Genomic DNA, 20,845 nt, shown 5'->3' with positions numbered 1-20,845 from the left:
CCCCGTAGAATGCATCAGTATTGCAACTCGAGGCTTGGAGTTTTTCTTCAGTTCCTTCAGCTTGAGAAATGCTGAGCGTATTCTTTGTGTAAAATGCTGAACTTTGTCTAAAACTTGAGAAGACGACAAAATTACACACGGTTAAAAGGATGTGAAGAGATACTCAACCACGCTAGCGTGAGTGGAAACTGAAATGAAACCACGAATGAAATGTTCAGACTCTCAGTTTTGCAAAGATCAATAACTTCAAACCCCGGCAAAGCCTGGGACACTCATGCAGCACTAAGTGCACACTGGTACATCCTTTTTACTAGTACACGTCCTCAGACCTAGCAGTTTCACTAGAAACCTCTCCTACAGAAACACTCGCACATATACACAAAGATGCACATTTAAGGCTTTTCACTGAAACTTATTTCTTCCCTAACACCTGCTCCTACCTCGCCCCTGAGCTCTCCTCCCTCCCGTGAGCCCTCTGTCGCCGGATCAGTATCTGAGTTTGGGGAGGGAGGGTGGTGGTCTCCACAATCCCGGTCCTGGTGCGCGCCCACGAGTACTTTCTGGTTTGGAAAAACTGACGGACTCTGTCGGGGTACCAGATTCAAAGTGGGGCCCCGCCGTCCGCTTCTTCCGGACGCCAGCCCAGTCCCCACGTCCCGAGGCCACGCCCAGCTCTGGGCCCGCCCACCCCAGCTCTGGCCCCGCCCCTCCCTCGGTTTCGGGGTGGCGGGGCTGGGAACCACAGAGATGGCCGAGCCTCCGGGACGCCTAGAGAGGCCGGAAGTCCTCAGGGGAGGCCGGGCGCGGGCGCCCAAGGCCCGTTTCCGGTGTCATCGCGCGGGCGAAACTCGGGCGGTCCTCTGGGAGGGTGAGTCTGCGCGGCGGGCGAGGCGGCCGGGTGGGAGCGGCCCGCATGCTTTCCGTCTTCTGGCTGAGCAGCCGCCGGGCCCCGTGTCCTTCCGCCTCCGGTTCTTCAGGCCGGGCGCACGGGCTTTCCGGCTCCGGGCTTCCCTCAGGCTCACCCCGGTCCCTCTCGGCCTTCCCCGGGGAAGCGCGGGTCGGCGGGCGGCCTGGAGAGGCTGTGGACGCCTGGTGGGGGATGTGCTCGAACAGCGACCGCCTTAGCCAGAGTCGGCTGGGGTGGGAGTCTTTGGGGGAGTCCCGCTGCTCCACTGGGGCCTGAGCAAGGCGAGCGCTAGCACGGCCTTCTCTCAGGTCTCCTTCGATTTCAGGAGGGCCCCTGCCTCACCTCCTGCAGAGCACCCCCTTCTAGGGTCTTCGCTTTTCCCCTCACTGTCCCTCGGCCCGGAGTTAGAGGCAGTGACAAAAAGGGCGGCGTCTTGGGTGTCACTCCCTGCTTCCTCTTGGTGCCTGTGATCCAGCCTCCTTGGCGCCATACAGCGCCGTTCCTTCGTTATCCGATTGGGGTCCGTGCCCTGGAGCAGTGGAGCCAATGAAACGTACTTCAAAGTCAGAAAGAGAGAAAGTTTATTAGAAGGTGTTACCAACCGAGGCCCTCTGCCCCTCCCCCGCCCACAGCAACGCAGGCTGTGTCGGTTACGGAGTCCCCCAGAAGCAGTTTTTACGTCAGAGCTTATATATCGTTTCGGCAAGGATTACCTAATGTTTTTAAGCACTAGTCCACAGATGGTCAGATACATTGCAAAACAGCTGTAAGAAACTATTAAGCTAAAAGTATGCATTTTGGACATCTGGATGCTAATCTGTATGTTTGTAACACGCTGAAAAAAACGTACATAAGAATTTCCCTTCTAGTGGAAGTGGCCTGCCAAGTCCACTCTGACTGAGACAAGGAGCCAGAGAGAAAGTTGCAGATCAAAAGTACCAGGCAGCTTTCCTAGCTGCCGTCCTGCAGGCTGAAGGCCATTTCTCAAAAGAACAAAGACAACGAGAGAGACCGAGGCCACAGGAGCCGAGAGGGCTCCGCAACCCTTTGGAAAGAGACCAGTGCAGCTGATGCACTGAAAAAATAAACTGCTTAGAGACCGCTTAGAGCATCATTATGGTGTTATTTATGTCAAGCTTTCAATCACCCATTTTGAATAGGAGAAAACATCTTGTAGGTATGAGAGTCACACTTCCTGCCTCAGACCCTTTGCACATGCTGTCCCTGCTGTTCCTGCTGCCCCAAGTGCCCTTCTCACCTCCACCTTCTTGGCCTGGTTAACTCTGGCTCACCTGATAGGTCTCTTCTTCAGGGAAGTGACCCATTAGAATAAATCAGCATTTCCTACTATAAATGCTTTCAGGGTTCCCAGTATTTTAGCCGTGTCCTGGTCGTGATCATTCAGTTCTTTTCTCCCACAGGCCACGGGTCCTTGTCCGTGTGTTTGCTGCCATACTAGCCTGGTTCAGCTGAGTGGCTGTGGAAGTGCTCATTTCATGTTTGTGGAGTGGTTCTCTCACACACACAAATGAGAATGAACAGAGCCTTCAGGGGGATGCTTGGAGGGCACATGCTCTCTTGACTCCCATGGCCCAGCCCCATTCCTGCCAGATAACAACCGGGGTGTGACGTGAAGGAACGGAGAACACAGACCCCCTTGGTTAGTTTGGAAGTTGGGGGGGTCTGCAATCCCCTGACCTTTTTTCCCCTTCACAACTGCCCACAGGACTCTCTTGGCCAGGACGTGTGGATGCCCACCACCCACAAGCCTCATGGTAGGAAGCCCGACGACAGCTCCATGCCCTCGTTTGCCCCATGAGGGCCTCAACCTCCATCTTCGCTGCTGGGCCCTGGGCCCAGTCCCTGCTTGACCCTCACCTAGGCATGCCCCTTTTGTTCCCACCCCCAAGATAGACAAACTGCTGCCCAGACCTGGGCCCGACTGAGGCTCAGAGGGGAGAGGGTGTGTGCCATTGCTGTGGTCTGGGTCCTTATGGTTCTGTCAGGCTGCCCCTCCCCCTGGGTTTTAGAGCCACAGGGGCCTTGATGACCACCTGCCCAACCCCATGGTGCCCCTGCCAGAGACAGGCCATGAGGCGGTGCCAGGGTGGGGTGGCACCCAGGCCTTCCTGGGGCACTGTGTGTGTGTTTTCAGGAAACGGTGACATTTGGTGACGTGGCTGTACACTTCTCACGGGAGGAGTGGCAGTGTCTGGACCCGGGCCAGAGAGCGCTCTACAGGGAGGTGATGCTGGAGAACCACAGCAGTGTGGCTGGACTCGGTGAGGCTGTGCGTCGGGGCCTCCATAGGGTCGTCAGCCCCTGCCCCCCTGCCCCGCCCTGGCCTGCTGGGGTACAGAGGCCTTGTACTCAGGCCATTGGGCTAATGGGCCTTGGGTGTGTGAGTCCTTGCGGTTCTGTGTGGCCAACTTGTAGGGCAGGAGCAATGGGCCGGGAGCTAGAAAAGTTTATGTGGATGGAAATACTTGCACTTTAAAGTTTTTTGGTAGAACTCACTTGTAAAACTGTCTGGGTCTGGGCTTTTGGGGAAGGAAGGTCTTGGACTAGCGTTTCAATTTTTTTAAATCTTAAAGGGCCGTTTGGGCTTTTTAATTTTGCCTGTAGTAATTTTGTCATTTCTAGTTTTTATTGCAATTGGTCATTTCATTTAGTTTTTCAAGTATTTTAGTAGTGCATTCATAATTTTTCTTATTTTTAATCTGTTGTGTTTGTAGCTGTTTCTCATTTCCCTTTTTTGGCATGTGTTCACTATATTAAGGAGCCCTGATGGTGCAGTGGTTAACACGCTTGGCTGCTAACTGAAAGGTCAGTAGTTCAAACCCACCAGCAGCTCTGAGGGAGAAAGATGTGGCAGTCTGCTTCCGTGAAGATTCATAGCCTTGGAAACCCCATAGGGCAGTTCTACTCTGTCCTGTAGTGTTGCTATGAGTCGGAATTGACTCGAAAGCAGTGGGTTTGTTTCACTATGTTGACCTTGATTGGTTTTGGCACAAGATTATCTTATTAACCTTATTTAAAGAACTAGTTTTTTTTTTTGGCGAATCTTTTTTTTTTAATTGTGTTTTCGTTCTTTATTTCATTGAATCCTACCATACCTTTATTGTTTCATACCTTACCATTTCTGTGGGTTTGCTGTGTTTTGTTCCCAACTTCTCGAGTTTGGTGTTTAGCTCATTTGTGTTTTTTTGCATTTTTATTTCTAGTAGTTAGGTGCAGTCAAGTCGATTCCGACTCATGGCAACCCATTTGACAGGGTAGAACTGCCCCATAGGGCTTGCTTGGCTGTATTCTTTACAGAACCAGGATTGCTAGGTCTTTCTCCACAGTTTCTGGTTGGGGTCAAACCACCAACTTTTGAACAGCCAGGAGCTTAACACTTCGTGCCACCAGGCTTTATAAAAAACATAAAGTTCCGTCTTTAGGTATTGCTTTAGCTGGGACTGGGCCCCTTGGTGGCACAAACAGTTAAGTACTCAGGTCCCGGAAAGGTTGGCAGCTTGAACCCACCCAGAGGTGTTGCAGAAGAAAGTCCTGGAAACCTTCCAAAAACTCCGCCATTGAAACCCTGTGGAGCACAGCTGTGCTCTGACACACGGGGTTACCCTGAGTCGGCCTCGATTCCACAGCAACTGTTTTTTTTTTTTTTTTTTCGCTGTGTCCTGCAAATTTTGCCTGACAGTAACTACATTGCCACTTAGTAATTTGTTATTTACTTCCCAAATACATGATAGCTTTTAAGTTCCTTTCCTTTTTAATTTCTGATTTTAATTGCCTTTTGGTGGGCCATATGTCTGTGATGCCATTCCTTTGGAACTGTACTGAGGCTCTGTTTACAGCCTAAGACAGGGATTTTTCCTGTAAGCACTCCTTGTGTCCTTAAAAAGTGTGTGTGTGTTTTCAGTTGTGTGTGATGTTCAGAGCACATCAGATAGGTCAGGGTTGTTGAGTGCAGACCTTTGGGGCCTGTTGCCTGCCCCTCTTCATCCACAGCAGGAAACTGGGAGAAGCCTCCACACCGAGGCCTTGGCCAACCTCTCCTGGCTGGGATGCCCATCCTTGTGCCACCTGGCAGTGATGGGGTGGGGCAGGTGCTGGTGGGAGCCTACAGTGGCCAGCACCCTTGTTTTGGAGAGGGAAGCAAGGTGGGACGGGGCCAGCGAAGCACAGACCATACTAGTGCCCTTTGATTTAAGGGCTGCTTCGTTGGTTTGTTTTGTGGGTTGTTATGTTTGTAGCTGCCCCACCTCTGAGACTGTCTGGCTCCCTGCACTGAGGGGATGGTTCCGTCCTGCCAAGGAAAGCTCTGGCAACATGCCCACATCTCTCCTCTGATGTCCCAAGGGTGGGGCTCACCCGCTCTTTGCAGGCTCTTCGGTGACAGGGCCTAATGGAGACAATGAGCCTGCTGCAGATGGGGCCTGGGCTGGGCGTGTGGGTATCCCTCACTGTCTGGCCTCAGGAGTGTCCTGTGTACCCCTGTGCCCAGATCCTCTCCACTCTGCCCCCTCAGAGGGTCTGTTTCTGGCTCACACTCCTCTACCCCTACAAGCCAGCAGGGGCCCTGCTGTGCTCGGCCCCCCAACCAGTAAGCTTCTCTGCTCACCCCACAGCAGGAGTCCTGGTCTTCAAGCCTGAGCTTATATCCCGTCTGGAGCAGGGGCAGGAGCCATGGGTGCTGGACCTGCAGGGATCGGAGGGCAGAGAGACACCAAGGACCTCCCAGACAGGTGCGGCTTGGGTCTGGGCAGGAGGGGCTCAGAAACTTGCCTTAGAGAGGCTGTGCAGGGTGTGGGCCGAGGCCAGCCCTGAGGCTGATCCTGGCCACCCATGGGCCCTCTGCTAGAACACCTGGGACTACCATCAGGGTGGAAATAGCCCAGGCCGGGGCGGGAGGGGACTTCCTCAGGAGTGGCTATGATTCACAGGAAAGCACGGATACAAAACACCCGTGTGTTGTGGCAAAAATAGTGTTTAGTTTTAACATCATGTTTTATTCAGTTTCTCGTTTACTAATGCTGTTGCTAGAGCAAAGGTACAAATGTGCCAAGCAAACCGTTCTTGCCTTTAAACTTAGCCCGTAGTAGCCTCTCCATAGTAAACGTTGTCCTTAAGACAGCTCTCCCTACCCCCTTAGCAGCCCCTTCCAGGACTTCTCTGGCCCCAGGTGACCCGGTCTCTGCCAGTAACCTGGCCTCTGTGGTCAGCCTCCAGGGCACAATGCTCACTCACCCAGGCTGTCAGGGCGATGCCTCTGAGCCTCCTTTGCAGATGCATGTTGCCAGTTTGGCACTGAGATGACAGGGCGGTGGGTTGTACATACCAGCAGGAAATCCCTTCCCCACTGCCACCCTGTCCGCGTGGTCTCTGCTGTAGATGGCATGGCTGCAAGAGGACTGCCCAGAATGGTGGAAAGTATGTAATACGTTCCCAGGCAGCCTGGAGGGGCACTGAGGGAGTGTTCTTAAAGCAGGCTCACCTGAATGCCCAGGGTCTTGTCGTGCACACCCTGTGGTGTGTTGTCACTCCATGGTCACTGTGGGACCTAGTCATGTGCACCCCAGAGTGTACTGTGGCATTGCTGTTGGCCCCCGAGGCTGGGTCTGGTGTCTAGGAAAGAGGGTCAGGAGCGCCACCCCACACAGCCCCTGACCATTGGCTGGGCCTGTCTGCCGCTGCACTGTCCTGTTCAGACTCTTGTCCTCCCTGAAAAGGAGGTGAAGCGTACGGTGACCCAGTTGAAACCCAGCTCCCATTCAGTATTGTCAAGGTTGGGGATGATTTTAAAGAGGGCACGAGGCAGAGAAGCCAGCTATAGTTGGCAAATCTGTGTAGTTCAGGTTTTTTTTTTTTTAATTGTGCTTTAAGTGAAAGTTTACAATTCAAGTCAGTTTGTCATTAAAAAAACTTATATACACATTGTTATATGATCCTAGTTGCTCTCCCTATGATGTGACAGCACACTCCTCTCCACCCTACTGGTGTCCATTCAGCCAGCTCCTGTCCCTCTCTGCTTTCTTGTATTACCTCTGGACAGGAGCTGCCCACATAGTCTCATGTGTCTACTTGAGCTAAGAAGCACACTCCTCTCTAGTATCATTTTATGTCTTCTAGTCCAGTCTAATCTTTGTCTGAAGAGTTGGCTTTGGGAATGGTTTTAGTTTTGGGCTAACAGAGAGTCCAGGGGCCATGTCCTCTGGGGTCCCTCCAGTCTCAGTCAGACCATTAAGTCTGGTCTTTTTACCAGAATTTGAGTTCTGAGTCCCACTTTTCTCCTACTCCATCAGGGACTGTCTTGTGTGTTCGCTAGTTCAGGGGTTTTTACGCAATGCATGGTTGTCATGGTGATAAAATGACAACAAAAGTATTACTGCATCCCAGGCCCAGAGTTGCCATTGCTGGCCAGAGCTCACTCCTGCAGGTGGAAGCTCAGGGCAGGAGTGAGACGTCTTAGAGGAAAATATACCCTAACGTAACCCTGGAACATGCTGAGAAGAAATGTCACCGCCCAGGCAGGCCACTTGGAATGGCTGGGCTGCCAGTACCTGCACATGAGGCCCAGAGTGTGGGGGCTCTGCCGGTAGGTCTGCAGCCCCTTGTCCACATCATGGTCCCTAGTGGATGCTCGTGTAAGGGAGCAGCTGGTGGGCCAACAGTCTGGCCTGTGCTCTGCCTCTGCTTGATGGCTGTTTCAGAAGAAACACCACTTCCACAGTGAGGTTTTTTACTTTTTTAGCCTGTGGGTGCATCTTAGAGGTTACCTCATGCTCTCTGGAGAAGGGCTTTCATGCCCCAGGGGAGGGGTGAAGACCTTGGGCTCACATCACAGGTCCCTAAAGTGCCACCATGTTGGGGCACCAGGCAGGGCTATGGGTGGTCACTGATTAGTCAGGACAGGAAGAAACGGCTGTACATCATGCAGGCCCGTTCTGGGCTGAAGGGGTGTGAGGATGTGCATGCAAGGCAGACGAGTGTCAAAACAGGACTGACCAGTTCAGTGTCCGGGGAGCCAAGGCCTTGGAAGTGGTGGTGCTGGGACAGTGGTGAGGGCTTGTCAGGGAAGGAGAGCAGGTCCGGTTTCACCATGTTTCCTTAGAGGTGAGAGTTTGTACATGCAACGCAGGCTGCTTGCAGACAGTAACAGGGAACCAAGGGGGGTGATTCCAGAGTAGCTGGAATGGGTTGGTGGCTTCCTGGTCCTCAGTCAGCAGTGCTCTTGGCTGCAAGCAGCTTAAACATGTGGCAGCAGGGGGTCCTGGGCTGGCACGGGCTCGGCAGGGCCTCTGACCTCCCCTGTGTCTTTTCTGCCCTCCCTGGTGTGTGATTTCCATCCTTGTGATTGGAGAGGCATGGCTGCCACATGCCCAGCAGAAGGGAATCAGTGCCTGTCTCATGTTCACGCCCAGCTTCAAGGGAGTCTCAGAATTCTGCTCTCTCACCTCTACCGCAGAGGATGCCAGGGAGAAGGGCACTGGAGTGGGGATTGAGCAGCCACCATGTAGTGTTTACCATTCATGCAACGAACAGGTTTGCTGAGGTTGTGTGATTGTGTGGGAAAGGAGAAATGGGAAGACAAGGTCTGGTGCGTGCTTGCTGTGTCCAGTGGCACCTGGTGCATCCCTGCTACACAGCAAGGCTGGAAAAGTGTGGGTTTGAGGGCTAGACTAGCCTGGGTTCCAGTCCTTATTTTCTCATTAGCTGTGTGACCTTGGGCAAGTTGCTTAACCTCTCTGAGCTACAATCTCCTTATACATGGGAGCAGAAACAGGCTGGAATGTTCATGTGGGAACTGGTGGTTATGCATACGGGCTGCACGGAGATGTCTGACATTAGCAAAGGAAGGGTTCCAGAAGGCGGAAGAAGTCAGTGTGGGCTGGAGGTAGGTGAGTCCACCTGGAAGCTGAGGTGCAGGCTAGCAAGGGCTGTGGGTAGGTACAAGCTGGGTGGGAGTAGGTCTTAGGAGTAGCTAGAGAGAGAGCAGAGGGTTTAGGTCTGGGGTCCTGCTCAGAGAACCCCACTTTGGTAAACAGCTGTGGTTGGGGCTGTTCAGAGTGGGTTGTGCCCAGTGTTCATTTGGACTCACATTACCTACCCATTTACTCCGTTCATAGTTCTGAAACTCCTTTCTTTCCCCTCACTCTCCCGCTCCCTCTGACATATGTCACTGCCTTGGGCATTTGGAGTCTCTCACTTTCTTAGCCTAGTCCTTCCTTTTGGGAAACTCTGTATCCTTCTCAGGCTTACTTTCTTATGACTTTGCCTTCTTTATGAATTTTTCCTCCTACCTGTTCCCTATAGGATGAACCCGTCTGCTGATTTTACTCTTGAGATGTGCAGCTCTTAGCACTCTGCCTAGTACATAATGAGCTTGCAGTCATTGTTGAGTGGGGAGATGAATAAAGTCAAAACTGTGAATGAAAGCACATTTTGAGAACTGTCCAAGGTTCTGACCCCTCATAATGCTTTCACTGGGGGCATCACTGTACTCGAGGCTCGGGACTCAGTTCCCCCAGTGACAAACTATCTTTCCTGCTTTGAGCACAGGGGCTAAAGAGCATTTTTATTTTATTACAGAGTCTACTATTAGGACTGATAATGAGCAGGCTTGTGAGGAAATGGATATTCTGAAATCAGAATTAAATGGAATGAGGATCAAAATCCCCCCACAGGATATTCCTCCAAGTCCTGGCTTTGCAGACTCTTCAGATTCTGAGGTCTGGCTAGAGAATAGTCAGAGCAGACCTCCTAGGCTGACGGTGATGAACTCCCTCTTCCAGAAAAACTGTTTAAATAAAGGGACCGTGACGCTCAAGAAGACCTTCACCCAGAAGTCCCAGGAATGTAATGAGGTGGGGAACAGTGGCAGCCTGGACTGTAAACTTAATGAGAATCAGAGAGATACTGCTGAAGAGATAGTAGAGAGATGTGATGGGTGTGGCAGAAGTTTCAGATCCATTTCAGACATTCCTGTACGCTGGGAAGTTAACAAGCAAAAGAAACTTAACAGATGTCAGGAATGCCAAAAAAAATTATCTCATTGCTTACAGGGGAAACATCAAAATAATTGCCAAGGAGAGAAACAGTATGAATGTGAGGAATGTGGAAAAGTCTTCAGGTTGTGTTCACAGCTTAATCAGCATCAGAGAATCCACACTGGAGAGAAACCATTTAAGTGCACTGAGTGTGGAAAAGCCTTCCGCCTGAGCTCCAAACTTATTCAGCATCAGAGAGTTCACACTGGAGAGAAACCCTACAGGTGTGAGGAGTGTGGAAAAGCCTTTGGTCAGAGCTCAAGCCTCATCCACCATCAGAGAATTCACACAGGAGAGAGGCCCTATGGTTGTCATGAATGTGGGAAAGCCTTCAGTCAGCAGTCCCAGCTGATCAGACATCAGAGGACTCATACTGGAGAGAGGCCCTACATGTGTAAGGAATGTGGGAAGGCCTTCAGCCAGAGCTCAACTCTAGCTCAGCATCAGAGAATGCACACTGGGGAGAAATCTCAAATCTCGAGAACCTTGGATAATCCAAGCCTTACTTCACATCAAAGAGTTCACACTGTAGAGAAACCATTTAAATGTGATGAATGTGGGAAAGCTTTTAGGTGGATCTCTCGCCTTAGTCAGCATCAGTTAATCCATACTGGAGAGAAACCTTATAAATGTAACAAATGTACAAAAGCCTTTGGTTGTAGCTCACGGCTTATTCGCCATCAGCGAACTCACACTGGAGAAAAGCCATTTAAGTGCGATGAATGTGGGAAGGGCTTTGTCCAGGGCTCACATCTTATTCAGCATCAGAGAATTCACACCGGCGAGAAACCTTATGCATGTCATGACTGTGGCAAAGCCTTTAGTCAGAGCTCAAGCCTTATTTACCACCAGAGAATCCATAAGGGAGAGAAACCCTATGAATGCCTCGAATGTGGAAAAGCCTTCAGTATGAGCACACAACTTACGATTCATCAAAGGATTCACACCGGAGAGAGGCCCTACAAGTGTAATGAATGTGGGAAAGCCTTCAGTCAAAATTCAACCCTTTTCCAGCACCAGATAATTCATGCTGGAGTGAAGCCATATGAATGTAGTGAATGTGGGAAGGCATTTAGTCGCAGTTCATATCTTATTGAACACCAGAGAATTCACACAAGAGCCCAGTGGTATTATGAATATGGGAATGCCCTGGAAGGTTCAACCTTTGTGAGCCGTAAAAAAGTTAATACTATAAAGAAACTACATAAATGTAATGAATGTGAGAAAATATTCAGGTGGCGCTCACACCTAATTATACACCAGAGAATTCACACTGGAGAGAAACCTTATAAGTGTAATGAGTGTGGGAAAGCTTTTAATCGCAGCTCAAGACTCACTCACCATCAGAAAAGTCATATGGGGTAGACCATTTACATTTATAATGTGAATAAACCTACAGCCTTAAGTCACTTCATATGGGTTATTTATACTGTCAACAATTTAGAATGTTGAGAAAGATTTAATTGTTCTCAAGAAAGAGAACATCCAAATTCGTACAAAATGTATGTTATTTGCTGGTATGTCTGATCTTATTTAATTCAATAAAGCCTGTGTCCCTCACATTCAAGGTGCACATCTGTAGAGTTTCGAGTTCATAGACGATTCCAGGTCCCTGAGTATGGGAAAGCTGTGTACAAAACACCATTTGAGCTCTGCCAAACTGAGTAGGTGAAAAAAGTTACTCTAAATGTTTTCCTTTTAGGATCAGTTACTCAAAAGTGGTTTAAGCAATAAAGAAATTGATTAGCTCTCATGAGATAAAGTCCAGAAGAACACTACCTAGGCTTCCTTTCTCCTAACTTCTTCACTTGACTCCTTTTCTTTAAAACTCCCCACACATTGGAGCAACCCAGGGATCCAGCCCCTTCCTCTTCAGAGGCAGGGCTGGGCTGGCAAAGTACCCATTACTTTTGTGGGTATCATTCACAGAGCACAGATTTTGTGCCAGCACTCCAAAAACAGCCCTGGTGTCATGACAGGGGTTTTTGGAGTCACACCTGGGGACCATGGATTTACTGTTTGATCCTGAGACATCACCTGCCCTCCCTGAAATTCAGAGTCTATTTCCTTATCTGAAAATATGCAGCATTAGAGGGTAGTTAAAAGGATTAAACAATGCACAAGAACACCTTTCACTGTGCCTGGCAGAAAATAAGCACTGGTTAAATTCTCTTACCCTACTTGGCCAACAATCCCAGAGCCAAGACTTCTTAAACCAGCATTCCCAGCCATGCTTCACCTTGTCGACACCAACCACGTGGGCTAGATGACCTGTCTCGCATTGGCCCAGCTCTCCACTTTACAGAAGATGCCAGCCAGAGCTTAGGACATGTGTTTATTGCTGCATAACAAATGACCTCAAAACCTGCCTTAAAACAACTGTCGAGAACTGAAGGGTCTGAGATTTTACCCTTCTACATGCTATCAAGTTAATGGATGTGGCAAAGGATACCAGATTCTTCACAGCAGAAGCTGTAGTCAGGTGTTAATGTGACATCCATTCCCACAGCACCCACTGAGTCCCATGGTTCTGTGCACACAGTGTGGGTGTCACAGCAGGGACCATTAAGCTCAGGAACTTGCAGCTTTTATAATGAATGGTAAGCAAGCTGCTCTGTCCTCTGGAGACATTACCTCATCCCTTGAGGTTGCTTGCTGTCAACACAAACTTGAGGCAAATAACGGTAAGACCATATGGCAAGAACGTGCAGGTGAGTTTGGACCCATGGCGCAGCGCCTCTCCCAGCAGCCTGCCCCTCAACCTGGTACAATCTTGGATGAATTTGAATTTTCACATGAGTCTCCCCTCCACTGGCCACTCATGTTAACCTAATCTGAGGCGCTGGGACCAAATCCATTTGTCTGACACCTCCAGGACTGACCTGAATCCTACCCCTGGGTCGTGGGCTTCCCAACTATGAACAAGTCCAGGGGACTAGTAGGTCTTATTTCAGACAGCCAGGATGTGGCCCAAGGCCAGTCTATTCTACACAATGACTCGCACGAGATCTTTGCACTCATTGCCAATAATTGCCATCGAGTTGGCTCTGGCACATAGCAACCCTATCTATGTGTAGAACTTCCCATAGGGTTTTCTTTATGGTGGAACCCGTGGCACAGTGGATAAGAGCTATGGCTGTTAACCAAAAGGTTGGCAGTTCAAATTCACCAGTCACTCCTTGGAAACCCTATTGGGCAGTTCTACTCTGTCCTAAAGGGTTGTTACGGGTTGGAATCAACTCAACTGCGATGAGTGTTTCTTTTTAAATATCTTTATGGGAGCAGACCACCAGGTGTTTTCTCCCATGGAGCCATTGATGGGTTCAAACTGCCAACCTTTTGGTTAGCAGTCGAGTGCTTAACCATTGTGCCACTAGGGCTCCTAGTACCAATAATCACAGGTGTAATAATTGTTTGAAAAGTTCTCCCATCCCTAATGGAGAGAGACTTTGTGGCCCATCCCCCCACATACAAACATGTAACCTAAGGGGACACAGGTCGGTCACTCACACTGGGCACTGTCACCGTCAAATTGCAGCTTCGATTGGCATGGATGGCATAACCTAGGGCAGTTTGGGCATCAGAGGTGTGTATGTTCATATCAGATTTGAAGCAAGATTGTGCTTGCCCGCGTTTGCACATGTACTAGAGAAGTTCAAGTGCTGTCGGAATAGTTCAGAACCACTCTTGTCCACGTGAGTTCTGTCCTTACAGCACATGGATGGAGATGCTAAACCAGGTTAATTGCCAGCCACTGCTGCTCAACCTGGGTACACTGTGTGATTGGTTTGATTGATGGCATGCCTATATTGACTGGGTGCAGTGCTAGATCTAGAGCGTTGGCTGTCGGCTGTCGCTCTCCCCCCAACTGCACCTTCAGGGATCTAAAGTGTTCCCTCCCCAGGTGCCAGGATTGTCGTTCAGCCAAGAATTAGTGTGCCCCATTTCAGTTAGCTGTTACATCACCTTTCCTCCTGCCTTCCCCAACTCACACTCAGACCTTTTGTCCAGAAGGGTCAGGTACGTGAGGAACAGGCAGTTTTGTAAGCTGTGAACCCCCCACCTTGGTAGTGTAGGCTACTGTGAAGCAAGTAACATACTCAACCAATCGGTCATTACCTTTTTATCTAGGACAGCTGGGCAAACTTTGTCTTTAAAGGGCCATACAGTAAATAGGTTTTGCAGGCCACCCAACAATGGACAATAGTCAAGGTACTCAATGGCATTGGGATTGCTGAGTGTGGAGAGGACCAGATTTCTGATACCCTCCCTCACCTCCTCCTGGTCCACATGCCTTAGTAAGGCAGTCTGGTCACTGAATGTGGCTGTCCACAGAAAGTGGTCATCTCCTCTCACCTACTTCCTGGGTCACCATGATCAGGCCAAAAGAGGTGGAAGGTGATATAGACTGTTTTGAAAATTCTAGATTCCGCCCTGGCATGGTGCTTTTTTCTTTCCTGTAACAGCAAATGCAGGGTGGACAAAAAGGGGCTGGCAAGAGTCACACTTAATTCATGTTCAGCACCTGGATTCTCTTGTTAACAGTAACACGGTCCTTGATCAGGGGCTGGCAAACTATGGCTAGCGGGCCAAACCTGGTCTGCAGCCTGCTTTTGTATGGCCTGAGGGCTAAGAATGGTTTTTACATTTTTAAATAGTTGAAAAATAATATTTTGTGACATTCGAAAATTATATGAAATTCAAATTTCAGTGTGCATGAACTAAGTTTTATTGGACCACAGACATCCATTTGTGTATCTCCTCTGGCTGCTTTCGCAGTGTTCTCCATTGCACTAGCCTGCCTCACCCTCGCGAGCTCTTGGATGAAAACTTCATGCCCTCAGCCTTTGAAGAATTCCTTTTCCTCTGTGCACTTCTTAGTGGCTTGTTCACCTAAATGTCCCAATAAACTGAAGCAAGTCTCAATCAACTGCGAATGAGGCAGTTCGGTCAATTCAATAGAATTAAATCTAAGTCCTACATTCTGGTCTGGCAGAAGTCAGGCCACATGATTCCAGCATGAGTGTGGCAGGGGCTGTGCTGACAGGCATCTGAGAGATGGTACTGTTGCTTTCAAGGAGTGTGGCCTTGGACAAGCTACTTAATCTCTCTGCTCATCCATAAAATGATATGCACAAGCAAACACGTTCAATGCAAACTGCTGCACAGCTCTGCCTCACAAGGTGCGTGCACTGCTTGGTTTGCCGCATGGAAGAGGTGGTGGCTGGGGCTCTTAGAAGGCTGCCCAGGGGCAGTACAGAAATACTCTGCTCTACTGTCAAGCTATACATCTAATCTGGGGTTCCATAAACATCACAGTAAACTCATTTTAAACACTTTCAGAATTTTATTTCAGACTAGATTTTAAACATTTTGGATTTTTATTTTGGAGACCAATTAATGAAAATAAACCCACACTTTTGATCTGAAATTGTTATCTCAGATTAATCTTTGTGATGTTGAATCTGAACTATGTTAAGCTTTCTAAAAGCTTCACAAACAAAATGGAGCCAAGCGAGGGTAGGCCTGGATCCAGTCCCCAATATGGCAGCTTATTCAAAGCCCCAGCGGTGTTTGCTGAGCAAAGCTATAATGCATTGGGGTAGCATCCAGGTAGAAGCTCACTGGCACAAAGAGTTCCCACAGAGAACTAATACTAAGTAAAGCCAAGAGAAGTGAAAGGGGCGATTTTCCAGACACAAGTGTCTGTCCCTCCTGCAAGGGGACAAAGGTGGAATGACAGCCCCTGTAGTCTGGTGGTGGAGACTGACACCCACCGGATGGACAGTCACGCTGCATCCCAAGGGAAGTCCTGTGGGCTCATGGGGAGGCCACCACCCAAGCTTGGGGTGAGGGAGGTGGACAGCTGGAGCAGGGCTCAGCAAACTCACTGGAGGCCCAAATTCCATGGCCACCTGGTTTCTATCGTAAGGACTTAAAGCTAAGAATGGTTTTTAAATGGTTGGAAAAAAAGGCATATAAAAATATTTCACAACACATGAAACTGAAATTTCAGCATCCCTAAATAAAGCTTTATTGGAATGCAGCCACGCCCACTTGTGTACTTACTGTCTGTGGTGCTATGGCTGTCCTGACAGGCAGAGCTATACAAGGCACCAGGCTAGTAACTCAGGCTCTGCTTACAGGACAAAGGGGCCACCTGTATGGCCCAGAAGGCAGAGGGGCCCACAAAGTCCTGTTCTCACATACTGTTTGAAGCTTGTGACCTCTGAGCCTCAGTATACCTATGAAACGGAAAAACAACTTTTATCTGTAAGGATTACTGCAAGGCTTGAGGTCATGTTTGCAAATGACAACCCTGTCCTGCCCCCAGAGGATACTCTTGGTGTGGGTGACAATGACCCTGGTCCCTGAAGAAGGGGTTTACATGTTTCTCACACACCCAAGACACAGCCTCCCCTCACTGCCACCAAGCCTGTGATTTAAAGGGTGTTCCAGCTCCCACAGTCCACAGGGCTTCTTGGCAGCAGGGCGCATTGTGAGAAACTTGGCCAGGAGGCCATACAGAACATGCCAGCCCGACCCCGCCCACTGACTGGCTGCACCAATAACACTGCATAACACACAGCCCAAATCCCAGTGGCTCTCACCCCTAAGTGTCTGTGAGGAGGATGACATGGCTGCTGGTGGGCTTGGCTCCAATGTATCACCTCATTCTGAGACCTGTAACTGCTCAGGACACAAGAGGGTAAGCAGGGAAGCCTTCCTTGGGGGCAGACACAAGGTCCCTTCAGCCCCAGTCATCACAAAACACAGGACCACGCCCAATGTCAATGGCTGGAAGAGGGGAGGGAAGCCAGGTGGACAAACACCAGCTCCCCATTAGCTGTGTGACACTGTCAAGTCCTACCGCTGAGCTTCACTGCCCTACCTGTAACGTGGGAGCCTTCTTGTGAGGACTAGTCCCTGCCTGTGGTCCCTCAGTGAGGATGAGCTATGTGGCCACATCCTCACAGGCACACAGGTAATGTCCATGGCCAGTGTATACTCATGGCTGTATTGCCAGGGCCTGGCACAGGCGGTGCTCGAGAAGCACCTACTGGTGAATGAAAGAACCAGCCTAGTGGAGTCACAATTCAGCAAGAGAATCAAAGGCTTTAAAGTGTTCACACTCTAGTACCTCATAATCCCACTGTAAGTAGTTTTAATATGAGTACCAACATCACTGGGTGAATTTTAGTAACCAAAAATCAACTGAAGAAACATTTAGAAGTTCATGAACAAGTGAAGGGTTAAGCAAATTAGAGCACACCCACCTGGATGGCACATTTTGCAGCCATTGAACACAACTGCTCTACTCAGGAAAAGTTACATGAACAGAGCCCAGTTAACACATGGACATGCACACAGATATGCAGACTCAGACACACACAGCATTAAGTATACAGTCTAGGAAGAAACAGGTCAGAATGTTTCCAGGTCTGTCTATGGCAGGGGTTGTGTAAGGTTTGTGTGTGTTGGTGTGTGTACTTTGTTTTAGCTTTTCTCAAATGTACCATAAGTTGCCAGGAGTGGACTTGAGGACAACCTCCTCCTCCTCTGGAAAGCCCAGGTCCCCAAGTGCACACAGGGTGGGGGGCAGGCAGCAAGAGGCAGCCTGTGGGGAGCAAGGAGCTCACAAGATGCCAAGCTTGTCAACAGAGGCAAGGTGGGCTCTAAAGCACATCTGCTGTCATCTGGGAAATTCCTGCATGCCGCGTACACCCCATTTACTCACATGAGACTTGGGTTCTCCACACAGAGCAAACAGAAAACAGACCAGAAGGGCAGGGATATTGCCAGGGGGAACATGGTCCAACAGCAAAGGGGACTAGGCTCTGCAGAGAGCAGCACCCCAAGGCCCCGGCAGGGAGTGCAGTGATGCTGAGGGTACAAAGCTGTCTGTGGCCTCTGCACACTCTCATCCTAGAAGTACCGAGGAGGGCCCCTGCTCCCCTCTCTGATGCCCACTGAGAAGGACAGGTGTTTTATAGTTGCTTTACTTCAAAAAAAAAAAAAAGAAAAGAAACAGGCACAGCTGTCTTCTTCAGTGAAAAAGAAAACAACACAATCATCACGCTCCGGGGTCTCTGCTGCCGCGAACCCCAGGATGAGTGGGCTGTGCTCTGGGACCACGTCCACACCGCTGCCCCAAAGGGCTCAGTCCTGGAGTTTTCGGTCACACTTCTTCTCCAGATCCGCCATCTCCTTCAGAACCAGCGCCACGCCATACCTCAGCTCCTGGAATTTGGCCGTGGAGACTTCAAAGCGGTGTGCCGACCCATCAGAAAGCTCCAGCTGCATCAGGACGCTTGGCCGCAGGGAGCGGGCTAGGGAGCTAGTGGAGATGGCCACACCCACCCGCCAACGGAAGTTGGCCACATGGGGCAGCCAGGTACCTTGCTGCCTGGCCACAGAGTCAAGGAGGGGCCGCTGGCTCCCGAACACCACACTGGCCAGGTCGCCGGTCAGGTCCTGGGGGATGCAGAGCTCCTCGAGCTGGTTCTTGAAGGCCTCGGGTTTCAGGCTGGCCAAGGGCAGCCGCAGGGCCTGCCGGAGCAGTGTGTGCACGCCTGCGAACAGGGTGCCCAGCTGCTCCTCTGGGAGGCCCACACTGGCTCTGAGGCGCTGCACAGCCTCTCGGCAGTCCTCTCCCTGCAAACTGCTGACCACCAGCTTCAGCAACTTTCTGAACGTGCTCCTGTCCAGCTCCCCCAGGAGCTGGGCCATTGCTGCCACTTCAGGAGGGAGCTGGGCCCCCAGAAAACTCACTTGGCCACTGTGACCATCACCAGGAAGATTCAGGTATGGGGCTGCAGCCCCCACGGCAGACATCACTGCCTCTTCCTCCTCACTCCACCAGTACAGACGGCAGGTCCTTCAGATGTTGCTGCCTAGAAGGGAGGGGAAGGGGAGAAGCCCAGTGACTCCATGTGCCACCCCAGTGAGTGAGACCTGATGTAGTCCCTGCTTTCAGGATGCTGACAGTGTGAACCACTGCTGACAGTCACATGTGGTGGGTGTGGCCAGGGGGCAGGTAGCAGAGGGGCCCATGATAGTCCTGGGAAGAAAGAAGGCCTCCTAGAAGAAGTGGTGGCCGAGACTAAAGGAATAGCAGCAGCTGGCATGAAGGGAGGTGGGGTGGAGGCAAGAAAAGTTACGAGGACCAGGAATAGGGGCCACAGTAATGGACAAAGTGCGAGGCAACCGGGGGACATGGCCACCACCACCAGCCACGCCAGGACCACTTAACTATTCCATTTGAAATTCTTGTAATAGTTGTGCAAAAGCTGGTTATCATTCTCATTTTACAGATAAGGAAACAGAGGCTCAAAACATGAGGCGATGAAGTCAAGGACTGGGACCCAGGCCTGTCTACTCAGAAGTTCTGCTGCAGCACCAGAGGACCAGACACAGCCCCCAGGAGAGAACAAACGAACTCTAACAGGAGCAACGTGCACAACAGATGTATGTGAGCTATCTAAGGAAAAGGGCTGTGATGGTATCTGACAGGCAGCACATCACCAGCTCGTCACAGGTGAGAGTCCCGTACATCTGCTCACACAAGCGTGGACCTGCCCAACTCAGTCCCCCAGGTGTTAGAGCAGAGACCGTCCAAGCACAACTCCTACCCCCAAGGGCCTTCCCAGCGGGATCAGGGCGCGCTGGAGCACTAGGGAGAGCCTGAAAGCACAGAAGCCCTAAGGGCTTCACTGCACCCCATTCTCCGGTGTGCACCTTGCTAGTACCAGGACTTTTGGGCAGTCCTGCTGCCAAGACCCTGTTCCCTGAGGTCCCCTGACAACGACCCAAAGTGCTGGCGGCTTCCGGGTGCTCCCTCTGCGGGTCGCAGAGTCCGGGAACGGGTGGTCTGGGGAGGCAGCCCCGGGCTCGATTCCGGCCGTGGTGGGTCCGCGGCGGGCCCTGCTCACCATGCTGCGTCACCACGCTGCAATGCATCCCTGAAGTGGGTGCTGGGAGCATCTGTGCACTTCCAGGGCCGGGCGCGCGCTCGTAGCTGTTCATTCTTCCCCGCCCCCGACGCGAGGCACTGGATCGATCCTCCCTCTGACGGAAAAGCCATCAGTCTCCAGGGCTCCCGGGATGTGGCGGCGAAGGGCCATGTTCCGGTCCGCCGTCCGCGCCCGCCCCCTCGCGGCGCTGCGAGAGCCACGAACCACCCACGGAGGACGACCCCGCCGCACCCAAGCTACCCACGAGCCCTGCCCCCGCGGCCTATAGTACCTCGCGCCAACGATCCGGAGCGGAACGGCCCGACACTACCTGGCACGGCAGCCGGAAGCGGTACGTGATCTCCAGACCCGCCCCCAGAGTCGCTTCCGGGTCGCTCTAGGAAGCCGGGAGGACCACCTCCCTCGGTGGTCCGCGAGGCCGGAGGGGAGGAGCCGAGGTGCGTCAGGCCCGCCCCGCTCCAGGCCGCGTCCCCGATGTGCCCCGCCCCGCCGCGTTAGCGTCTCACCCGGGGCGGCCTCCGTCGCGTCCTCGCCTTGAGGAGCTGTCCTCTCCTCTGTGCAGCTCCACACCCTGTCCTCGTTAACTGCGACCCCGCGGCGCGTCTTCCGGGCTGGCCCCTCAGGAGGGTGCAGGCGCCCCGCGCAGCGCCCGGGGTGGCTCCCGCTCTCCAGGCCGCGCGGCAGCGCTGGACACACCGCCGGGGCCGCGCGGTACATGCCGCAGCCAGTCCCGACGCCTTTTTTCTTGGGAAAAAGGTAACAGATGTAGTTTTTTTTTCAGGTCCTGAGGCGGACACTGTGTTGATCCCCGATGGGGCCCGGTCCCTGGCAGGCCGGTCGGGTCTCTGGGACCTGGTTCAGCAGCGGGAGGCTGAGTTTAAAGGCCATTTACAAGCCTGACGAGCCCAGGTCTC

The 20,845-nt window shown here is 51.4% G+C and overlaps 2 protein-coding genes across 9 annotated transcripts; one reads left to right on the top strand and one right to left on the bottom strand.

Annotated features, from left to right (window-relative positions):
• Positions 1 to 782: 782 nt before the first annotated feature.
• ZNF7 (zinc finger protein 7) lies at positions 783 to 19,939 on the top strand. Of its 7 annotated transcripts, none has more exons than XM_023542082.2 (5): positions 783 to 868; positions 2,634 to 3,189; positions 3,687 to 3,733; positions 5,542 to 5,655; positions 9,500 to 17,959. In XM_023542082.2, exon 5 carries the CDS (start codon positions 9,541 to 9,543, stop codon positions 11,320 to 11,322), a length of 1,782 nt encoding a protein of 593 aa, XP_023397850.1. In that variant the 5' UTR covers positions 783 to 868; positions 2,634 to 3,189; positions 3,687 to 3,733; positions 5,542 to 5,655; positions 9,500 to 9,540; the 3' UTR covers positions 11,323 to 17,959. The 7 variants fall into 7 exon arrangements, with proteins under 7 accessions (XP_023397850.1, XP_023397849.1, XP_023397851.1 ...); XM_023542081.2 differs by having other exon boundaries at positions 5,539 to 5,655; XM_023542083.2 differs by lacking the exons at positions 3,687 to 3,733; positions 9,500 to 17,959 and adding an exon at positions 19,272 to 19,939 and having other exon boundaries at positions 792 to 868; positions 2,634 to 2,682; positions 3,063 to 3,189; positions 5,539 to 5,655.
• On the bottom strand, positions 18,028 to 20,304 carry COMMD5 (COMM domain containing 5). 2 transcript variants are annotated; one of them, XM_010602164.3, is made up of 2 exons: positions 20,203 to 20,304; positions 18,028 to 18,851 (listed from the first exon to the last, which is right to left on the bottom strand). In XM_010602164.3, exon 2 carries the CDS (start codon positions 18,790 to 18,792, stop codon positions 18,118 to 18,120), a length of 675 nt encoding a protein of 224 aa, XP_010600466.1. In that variant the 5' UTR covers positions 18,793 to 18,851; positions 20,203 to 20,304; the 3' UTR covers positions 18,028 to 18,117. The 2 variants fall into 2 exon arrangements, with proteins under 2 accessions (XP_010600466.1, XP_010600467.1); XM_010602165.3 differs by lacking the exon at positions 20,203 to 20,304 and adding an exon at positions 19,890 to 20,003.
• Between the last annotated feature and the right edge of the window lie 541 nt (positions 20,305 to 20,845).

The sequence above is a fragment of the Loxodonta africana genome, chromosome 14 (genome assembly GCF_030014295.1).
Source record: "Loxodonta africana isolate mLoxAfr1 chromosome 14, mLoxAfr1.hap2, whole genome shotgun sequence".
Taxonomy (NCBI): Eukaryota; Metazoa; Chordata; class Mammalia; order Proboscidea; family Elephantidae; genus Loxodonta; species Loxodonta africana.
This window is presented reverse-complemented; position numbering and strand designations above follow the sequence as displayed.